Consider the following 10,202-nt stretch of genomic DNA (forward strand, 5'->3'; position numbering starts at 1 on the left):
TAGTCCACATGTCCACAGGGCTAGTACAGCAAGTAGGGTGCTTGCCTGGGTGCAGCCATCCCTGGTTTGATCCCCAGCATCCCATGTGGCCCCACAGCCCGACCAAGAGTGCAAAGCCAGGAGTAAGCCTTGAGTACCAGCGTGTGTAGCCCAAAAAGAAACAAAGAGAGAATGTTCACAGTTCTCAAGTGTAAAATGAAAATACAACTTAAAATCCCACTGCATATCTGTGACCAAACAGAGACCTTAGAGGCTGTCCTGGAGGCCAACTTCAGAGGGACCCAGGGACCAGCCATCATGATAACCTTCTGAGGATGCAGCAAGGCCCAGATGCCCGCTGCCCACAGACACATGGGTGAGGCTGAGCCCTGAGCTCTGTAGGAGAAAACTCCAGCCCTCCGTTGGTCTCTGCCTGTCTAGGAAATGGTCCTAGAGATTCGTTTCTAAGAAACCTTCCTGGCCCAGACCATAATCTAATCACTCCCGTCCACCTAGAAGCACACTTCCCCATACTTCCCAGAAACGCCGCCTTCAAAGCCAGCTCTGGTCACAGTGCCTGTCACCTTGCCTTAGGAGGTCGACCAGAAGTCCCTGTGGCAGAGAGAAGTGGCCATTCCATTGTTTTCAGATATCTTGTTTCATCTTTTCCAAATATGCTGCAAATAATCACACACACCATCTAAAAAGAGGATGCCAGATGCCGTCCTGACAGGTAGAAATGCAGGCTGGGCCCAGGGAGGCCAGGAGAAAGGCAGAGTGGGGACAGTCAGTGGGACACATGGCTTTGTCTGCTATTCCTTCTTGAGCGTTGGGATAACAAAGATTCAGAGAAGTAGGTAAAGGGCCAAACATGATGGCCTCTCAAAATCTGTATTGCAAACCAGAATGCCCATGAGGAGAGAGAGAGTAAGAGGGAACTTGTCTGCCACAGAGGCGGGGGAGGGGCGGGACATGGAGAGGGGTGGTGATACTGGGGACACTGGTGACGGAGAATGTACACCGGTGGAGGGATGGGTGTTCAATCATCGTATGACTGAAACTCAAACATGAGACCTTTGTAAGTATTGCTCAGCTGATTCAATAAAAAATAAATAAATAAATAAATAGTTTTTTAAAAAAATGACCAGAGATGGTGGCTTGAAACTGCAGCCGTCACTCTTCTCTCCTGATTCCGGAAGCTAGAAAACTTCAGATGTGGGCAGGGCCATGCTCCTGTCAAAAACTCGAAGAAGACGCCTTCCATGGCTCTTCCAGATGTGGGCTGGGGTTACCAGACACCCGCAGCTGGGACTGTTCTCCGACACTGTTTTAACACACCCTGCTTTCCTGTGTCTCCTCTCTCCAAATGGATGCCGATCGCTGAGCTGAGAGCGCCCCCTTCATCCTGCAGGACCTCCTGGTGGCCCTTTAGCCTATCTTTTGGGGAAACACAGCTCACCCCAGAACCCTGAAACATGGAGACAGGGGTTAGACCTGCATCCCCTCAGGAGCCAGGGCCATGAGGAAGGCCACGAGTGATGCAAAAAAAGACGCAATGAGTCGGCAAGCTGCGACCCACAGAAGGACACACCATCATCTTCCACACTGAACTCCCATTCATCCAAGAGAAACCTCAGTCACATGTGAGAGGGAGGAGGGAGGAGGCCAGGACCCTTAGCCAGGGGACGGATGAGAGTCCCAAGGGTCTCGGCATGAGAGGACCAGCTAACACTAGACCTTTCCCCAACACCATCTTTTTCCAGTTCTTGTCCAGAGGGTTGGCTCTGGTGAAGGAATCTTCGGTGCGAGCTAGCTTGCAATCAGAGCTTATTTTTGAAGCGAATATAAAATGACAGCAACTCACTCCACTAGACTTTCGGGAGACCTGGGAACAAACACCTCAACTATGTCTCCTTGCCCTCCTTGAACAAAGCCCCCGTTCAGATGCGTGCCCACGGGGGCCGAGCGCCGCACACTGCAGGCACTGAGTATCTCTGGACGAGTTTTATTTATTTGCTGACCGCCACCGAGTCCCTGAGCCGCTGCGATGGGAAGAGGCGGTCCCGCCCCTGAACAGGCTGACCTACAGTAGCCGCGGAGCAGTCTGGGCCTGAGGCTTCCGGGAGCTCATTTGCAGAACTCCTTTCCATGGGAGAATGGAGTCAGTGTGGAGGGAAGCGGGCAGGAGAGAGCGAGGCTGGAACATTAAACAACACACAGGAGTTGCGCAATACCCCCCAGGTAACTGAATCCAGTCAGGGCCTCTTGAGGTAATGGGTAACCAGCGGGCAGGGGGGTATTTGGTAAGTCACCTGGGAGACACTTGGCTGGCAAGCTCAGAGACAGACCCATGATGCGAGCTCGTATTTCACATCAGAGAGAGAGACTCCGATTAATGATAAGTTTCTCTAACTCCCAGGGGGGCAGGCCAGTCCTTTGTACTCACTCAACCACGAGCCGTGAAGAGAACCGAAAAACCTCAAATGGGGGCTGGAGCAATAGCACAGTGTGTGTGCCTTGCAAGCGGCCAACCCAGGTTCGATTCCCAGCATCCCATATGGCCCCTTGGGCACTGCCAGGAGTAATTTCTGAATGCAGATCCAGGAGTAAACCCTGTGCATCGCCGGGTGTGACCAATAAATAAATAAATAAATAAATAAATAAAACCTCAGATGGACTGACGAGAGACCCAGGACACTGGAAGAGTGGGGACTATCCACTTCTTAGCTATTGACCCTCAGCTCTCCAACCCTCTCTGCCACCTGCCCTGGCCCTGTTTCTGGCCTGAGGGTCACAGAACTGCAGATACAACCAGAACTTGATGACCAGTTTGCAAGGACTCTCGTTTGGATAAACACTGTCTGCTCCGGTCAAAGGTACTCTAAGTGGCACTTGGGAAATTCAGCTAAAGGGCAACAGAGATTTGGATCTCCAAATAGCTCCCCCCAACCCCCCATCCCAGTTCTTACTGACAACCACACCCCATCACCAAAGAGAGGAAAGCGTTCTCTTTGAGCCTGCAAGACCACGGTTAAGAACAAAGATTTAAACGACATGAGCTGGGGTGGGAGAGGGGAAACGGGAATCCTATACTGCTAGTGGTGGTGGTGGTGGGATGGGCTGGGCCAGACTCTAAGGAAAGAGGTACAGAGATCTCTCACACCTTTCCAAACAGATGCCTCTGCTTTGCATGCAGGAGCCCAAGGTTTGAACCCCGCCACTACACTGTTCCCCAAGCATTGCCTGGTATGCCTCTCCCTGAAAAAAAAAGCAAAGTAAGAAGCAATAAGCACTCAAAAGTAAATAAAAATAGTCCCTCAGGCTTTCAAGAATAAAAATAGATATACCATAGGATCCAGAAATCCCACATCTAGGTATCTATCCCAGGAACACAGATACAAATTAGAAAATACAGTACTGGGGTTGGAGCGATAGCATGGCGGGTAAGGCATTTGCCTTGCATGCGGCCGACCCAGGTTCAATCCCCAGCATCCCATATAGTTAGTCCCCCAAGCACCACCAGGAGTAATTCCTGAGTGTGAGCCAGGAGTAACCCCTGTGCATCACTGAGTGTCACTCAAAAAGCAAACAAAAAATAAAAAAGGAAAGAAAATGCAGTACTACTGTGTGCAGGTACCAAGAGCCAGAAAGCAGTTGACACCCAAGGCTGAGAGGATAAGGCTGTTGTGATGCAGACATGCAATGGAGCACTACTCCTTGGTAGCAATTCCAAAGGAGAGGGTCAGGTTGTGTTAAGTGGGAGAAGTCGGGAGGAAGGAGACAAATACAGGACGATCTCACCTCCTACTTGGGGTAGAGAGAAGCAAAGCAAGTGGGGAGACAATGTAATGAAAACAAACCTTTCTGGCCACAGGAGTTAAAGAACGGAGAAAGGGCAGGGGGGTGGGGAAAGCAATGGACTGGGGTAGAGGGAAATTTGTATTTTGGAGGTGCTTATAGTTGAACAAGTACTTTAAAGAGGCATGACACTGGACCCCCAAAATGCATACAATCATGATAACAACTGATATTTTATTTTAAATATACATTGAAATGATATATATACATATATATGTACATATACATACATGCATACACATATATCCCAAAGTGTCTGCTTTCTGGATAAAGCTCTGTCTTTTCTGAATTGGCCATGGAAAAATTTTAATCTTTGGGAAGAAAAGCAAATGAGGTAGCTGCAAGAATTAGAAAAGATATCTGGTAAAGACGGTACAATAAGTAGGGTATTTGCCTTGCATGCGGCCAAGCCCAGTTCAATTCCCGGCATCCCATATGGTCCCCCTACTAAGCACCACCAGAAGTAATTCCTGAGTGCAGAGTCAGGAGTAACTCTTGATCATCAACAAGTGTGATCCAAAAAACAAAACAAAACAAAAAAAAGGTTAAGTATAGACTCCACACTCAGACATGAAGACAGTTACATACAGACTCCACACTCCAGACTCAGAGTTTACTGAAGTTTGTTTCCAGTCCTTTTTGAGTGCCCTTTCTGGCTGGCAAGGATGGCCTTCCTTGCTTTGACTTCAGTTCCCACTCAAGAGTTCTCCTGCTTTCCTCCTTCCCTGGTCTCCAGGCAATATGTGTATATATATATATATATATATATATATATATATATATATATATATATATGTGTGTGTGTGTGTGTGTGTGTGTGTGTGTGTGTGTGTGTGTATCTGGGCGCTCTCTGAAGACAGCTGCTCTGGGGAAAGGAATGCTCCTTCCCACCAAGCCTGCCTGCATCCTGCTTGCATTTCTGAATCTCTCCTGCCTGACTACTGCCTCCGTCAAGCCAAATAACCACGACAACCAGAAGCCTCAGCAAACTGTAAGTATTGAGGCCAAAAGGAATCTCATCTGTATTTCAAGGAAAAATAAAAAAAGCAATACTGAGCCTTTTTACTACTGAAAAGTCCCCTTGACTTCTCAGTGGGGGAAAAACCTGTTTCAAAATCTGCCTCTTTAAAAATGTATTACTCCCCTAAGACCCTCCAAGTCCAAAAGGCCCCCTGTGCAGAGGAGGTGAAAAGGGAAAACTCCAAATTCATTCATTCCCTGGTGCTCTGGGAGGTGGTCACTGAAATCTTCCCATCCCAGTTGATCCCTTTTTTTTTTTTTTTAATTTCAACAATGGCAGAACCTCCCAGCCAGGGCTGGAGAGACGACGGATACAACCAAAGTTTTAACATGCAAGGCAGCAGATGAAGTTGCTTCGGTCTGTGTGACTGAATGAGAAATTACCCAGCTCAGCCCTGCTCAGGGTAACAGGTCGCTTTGACTCAACTGGATTTGGGTCAGACAGCGACACTTCAGATCAGAAAAGAGCCAGCATTCTGGTTGGCAACCAAGGGACGGACGGGCAGCCTTAATGAGCTGCAGGCCGGATCAAAGATGCCACTCCAGGCTCAGTGGACGCAAATTAGGGAGAGGGGGCTGTCAGGCCTGGGCAAAGTTCTCCCAAGGCCACAGAGCGTCGTATGGGCACCACCTACCAGGAACTAATAAAATCAATTAAAATCACTGTCATTCTTTTCTTCCCCAGCTTCTTTTGTTTCTTGGTATTTGCACAATAAATGGAGTGCTTAGTCCTATCAGGAAGGTCTGGGAACCGTCCCCCTCACCACCCCCAGAAGCAGGGTTTGGGTGTTTTGTTTTGTTTTTTTTTTTCACTTCAGCTCATCTAAATGACATGGATGCATTAAAAATTAATGAGAAAAAAATAATGAGGTTGTATGAAACGGTTAAAATGATTTGTGTGAGGAAGGTGGGACTTGGACTTGCTTTGAGGACAAAAGTCATCAGTTACATCCCCAAAGACCACGGCTGACACGGGCAGTTCCATGGCAAGAAGAGGAAACCATGCCATTCACAAGGCACCAGGAAGTGGCATTCCTTATACAGTGGTACCAAGGGGGAGGATGGGAGTGATGATGGTGATGATGGAGGCTGGGGGGGGGGGGGGTAATTCCAGGAAACAGTCAGATACCATGAGAAGAGCAACCAAGTAACCTCAGGGAATGTAAATGCAATATTATTGCAGGCAGTGCACTCACCAGCTCACTCCCAACAACTCCCTCCCTCCAGCAAAAAAGTCAAGACATACACATTGGAGTGTCTCAGGAGCCAGTGGGCTGCTGTTTGGCAAGAAGCTGTGGCTGTGAAGAAGACTGTTCTCCCATCTAACTCACTTGGGTCATCACCTGGGAAGATGGGGATGAAGGAAACCAGCGGGGTTATTCATTGAAATGTAACATACGTGAAACTGACCAACAGGACACCTTGAAGTGGGGTGTGTGTATGGGGGTGCGGGGGCGGGTTATGCCTTGCCAATGCAAACGCCACAAAGCAGGCTCTCCAGACTCTCGGGCCCAGAGCACATGTGAACATTTTACAGAAGAGCCAGGAGGCCACTTCTAGCAAGGAGCTGTGAGCGCCAGGCAGAATGCAAGCCAGAGAGCGCAACCCCCTGCCAAGGGTCACGTGCCCTGCAGCTCACAGAAGTTTCTGGATCAAACAAGCTGGTAGAAAGAACTTTAAGAGACCAAGGGGGCAGATTAAAAAAAGAAGAAGAAGAAAAAAGCCCACCAACTATTCAGAAACGCAGACTAGGAGACCATAAAAGCCAGTTCTAGGAACCCTGGACTCATGTCCTTACCCTTCTCCCTTGGCTGGGCACCTCTCCACCCGGCCTCGGGAACCCCCTTCTTCAGCTCAGAGTCCCCACCTGGCCCTGAAGGAAGAATTCGACCTGAAGGCCAGTAGCACCTATGTCCACTCCCCTTCATCATCTCGGGCCAGTCAACCAGAGCCCAGAGCAGCGGGTCTTCTCCAGAGAAGACCCAGAAAGGGGCAGGAGGGAAGCTGCCCGCCCACTCCCCCTCCCCCGCAAGCCGGCAAGGTTTCGTTCGACCCTTAGTTTTAAGGCTAGGAGCATTCACCTGGCTTCTTGGGCTACTAGGAACACCCCCCACCCCCACTCCCCCAAATCTCAGGCTCAGGGAGGTCTGCACAGGGACTCCGGGCATCTGTTTCTGCTCAAGGCTTGAATCTCAGTCTAAGAACTCTAAGGCAGAGGGGGGCCTGGCCTGGCTCAGAAGGAGGCGCGATTTTCATTGAGGATCCGCCAGATCCCGCAAGGACTAGCAGCAGCCTCCCCGGGGCCTGCGTCTTCCGAGGTGCTCCGCCTTCGCTGTGCTGCATTTCACTATTGAAACACTTCTTCCAAGTTTACTATGAAACAATGTGGCTGCGAGCTTGCCAGAAGTTTTAACTGCAGGATTCCGAGGATTTTATCTGGCAGCGTATCTGCCCGCCCTCTTGACAATATTTCCCGAGCAAAAGGCAAGTCATCAAATCTAGCAGTCAGGGCGCTTCCCGGGTCCCAAGTGTGTCCTGCAAGAAGCAACTCCAAAATTAAAAAAAAAAAGTCCCTTCTCACTTAGACCCCCCCAGCACACTCAATCCCCACCCCCTCCCCAGGCCCCTTCTTTCAGATTCCAAATTCAAGGCCATAAACAGAGTAGGGGAAACAAACTTCTGATGGGCTGGTCCAGTATATAACTGTGGCTGGCTGAGCTTCACTTTTGATTGTCAAAAACCTGGGGGAACTTGGACTTGGGAGGGAAGGGAGAGAGAAGAAGCAAAGAGCAACAAACAAGGACAAAAAAAAAAAATGTTTTTAAGTAGCATACCATGATCAAGCCAAACCAAGTTTGATACTTCCAAAATATATTGGCAAAGGGATCGTTTCAAAAATCATTTGTTCTGTCTCTCCCGGAGACAAAATGAAGGGGCGTCGGGGAGGGAGGGGGGCGGGTGGCAGAGGAGGCGGGTAAGAATCTGGATGCGAAAACCTTAACCCCAGAGCAGAAAAATCCGGTGAGCAGAATGCCATCTAAAAATCTGAAAGTCCAACGTTCTGCATGCACACAGAGAAACAAACAACAACAACCCCCAAAACCACCCCACGACGCCAAAAGTTGCAACGCCAGAAGCGATGCGCTGGCCAATTCGCAGCACCCAGCGCCCCCGCGGGCGCACGGAGCCGGGTGAAGCCCACAGCATCCCCAGGGGATCCTAACCCTGCATCTCTCCGGACCGTTTGGGGCACATCCCCTGCGAGTGGGCAGAGAGGCGGCCGCGGAAGCCCCGACCCCCACCCCACCCCCCAACCACCCCCACCACTACCACCACCACCACCACCGGCTTGGGACTGCACCTCCTCCTCCAGGCTGGCCACCGCGCCGGGCGTCCGGGCGAGCCCCTTACCTGCAGGCGCTCGGTGGCCGGCTGCCACATCTTCCAGCCGCGGGGTTCAGCGGAGCCGACGCTTCGGCGAGAGTCTGCGACGATCGCGCCCGGGGCTGGGGGCCCGCGGCGCCGCTTCGCATCGGGGGCGCGTGCCCGCGGGGGCACTCGGGGGGCTGCGCGGGGAGCGGGCGGCGCGGCGCGCGGCTGCCGGCAACTTGTGGGCGCGGGCGGCGGGGACTGCTCGGCTCCGCCCGGGCCGAGCGCACCGCGGCCGCCGCGCCCGCCTCCTCCCCCGCCGCCGCCGCGCCCGGACCTGCGCGCTCTGAGCATGCCCGGGGCCCGCGCCCGCGCCCCAGCCCCCCGAGCCCGCGGCCGGGGAGGGGGCAGCCCGGAGGGGCTCGCCTCCCCCACGCCCACCCCTCCCCGAGGGAGGAGGGAGTCCCGGGCCTGCTTTCCACCTGCAGGGACCTCTGGCTTTGGGGGGTGGGGGGTTGGAGAGATGGGGGGGGGGAACTTGCCCTGCCTGGCTGGTTAGTGGGGGGCGGGGGATGGCCGGTGGGGGCGACTTCCATTCATTGGGGCCCAGCCCTGGGGTCCCGGGCCCTGGAGGGCCGTTGAAGCCCGTGGCCCGGCAGAAGGGTGCACTGTGCGGGGGTAGGGTAGACACACCGTCGTCCTGTCCAGTTACCACACTCGTCCACTGAAACTTACATAATGTGGTGGACCGACGTGACCTCCCTGGAAGACCAGAGAAGGCTCCTCCCTCTGCACCCCCCCACTCCCAGACACACTCCAGCACATCTCCTTCCTACCTGGAGGAGCCCTGCATTCACCAGGACAGCTGCTGGTAGAGCTGGCTCCGGCCGACCCTGAGTGTAGGAAAGAAAGGCAGCAGGGCTGGGAGAGCTTTCCAGGGGGGCCTGGGGACTAAGACTAAGGCACAGACGACAGCCAGAGGGCCAGGCCCGGTGCATCTCCCTCACCCGGGTCAGCCAGGGCTACAGGAGGTCCCAGGAGTCCTTCCTAGAACCCAGGAGCTCCCATAGCCCCCCCCCCCCCACACACACACACCCAGCAAAGAGTCTTATTCTAAACGGGCCAGGCCTGCCCACCCTCCTCACAACGGGGTCACATGACTGTCCCCCCACGTGGATGAATCACGAGATTTCCAAACTGAGGCCCTGCATCCTCGTCCTCTGTCAATAAGGGGCTTCTCGGGGTCCCACCTGCAGGATTCTGAGGTCTCTGAGATGCTGCCGGGGGCTGCTAAGGGTCCACGGTTCAGGCAGAAGAGCAGCCAGGTGGGCCTGGAGGGGACAGTTGGAACCGCCTGGCAGGTGTTAAGCTGAGCCTGGAGGGCAGAGGGAGAATGGGAGGACCCCAGGGTGCATTGCTAAGGGCAGAGGGCAGAGAAAGAGGAAGAGTTGGGGTCTGGGGGTCCCTGCTGGGTCCCTAGTGACCGGACCACTGTCAGATGCAGTATCTCTTTCCTCGGAGCACAGAATCACCCATAAGAGAGTCCCACAGACTCGGGGCTCTGAACACCCAGCTGGGGTCTATCCCAGGACACGGGGTCATATCCACCACTCCCCACCTTGCAAATTGTTTTCTGCCCACGCAAAGCCCAGAACGTTCTGCTCCGGGACTCTGGCAAGCAGAGATGCTTCTAAGGAGCTGATCTCTGTCTCCCCAGAGGCCCAGAGGAACGAGGAACTCTCTAAGGAGGCCCGGAAGCCAGAGGCCCTTTCTGGCTACCTCCCTAGTCCCTGTCACGGCTCCGGGTCCATCCTTATGCCTTCGGATGAGGGGCTGGGGAGAAGGTCTCAGACACGCCATCGTTCCCTCCATTGGAAAATGCTGTTTTGCACTTTTCTAACAATGCATTTTCATCCCTTCCACACCTAGAGAGATCCTGAGGAGAATAACTAGACAATCCTAGCCTCCTAGTTCCT

The 10,202-nt window shown here is 52.9% G+C and overlaps 1 protein-coding gene across 1 annotated transcript in view; it reads right to left on the minus strand.

Annotated features, from left to right (window-relative positions):
- Positions 1-8,541, minus strand: part of PID1 (phosphotyrosine interaction domain containing 1) — a 253,814-nt gene extending 245,273 nt beyond the window's left edge. The window contains exon 1 of the mRNA XM_055122973.1: positions 8,269-8,541. Within this exon, the coding sequence (XP_054978948.1) occupies positions 8,269-8,298 (30 nt within the window). The 5' untranslated portion in view covers positions 8,299-8,541. The remainder of the gene's footprint in view (positions 1-8,268) is intronic.
- Between the last annotated feature and the right edge of the window lie 1,661 nt (positions 8,542-10,202).

The sequence above is a fragment of the Sorex araneus genome, chromosome X (genome assembly GCF_027595985.1).
Source record: "Sorex araneus isolate mSorAra2 chromosome X, mSorAra2.pri, whole genome shotgun sequence".
Classification (NCBI taxonomy): domain Eukaryota; kingdom Metazoa; phylum Chordata; class Mammalia; order Eulipotyphla; family Soricidae; genus Sorex; species Sorex araneus.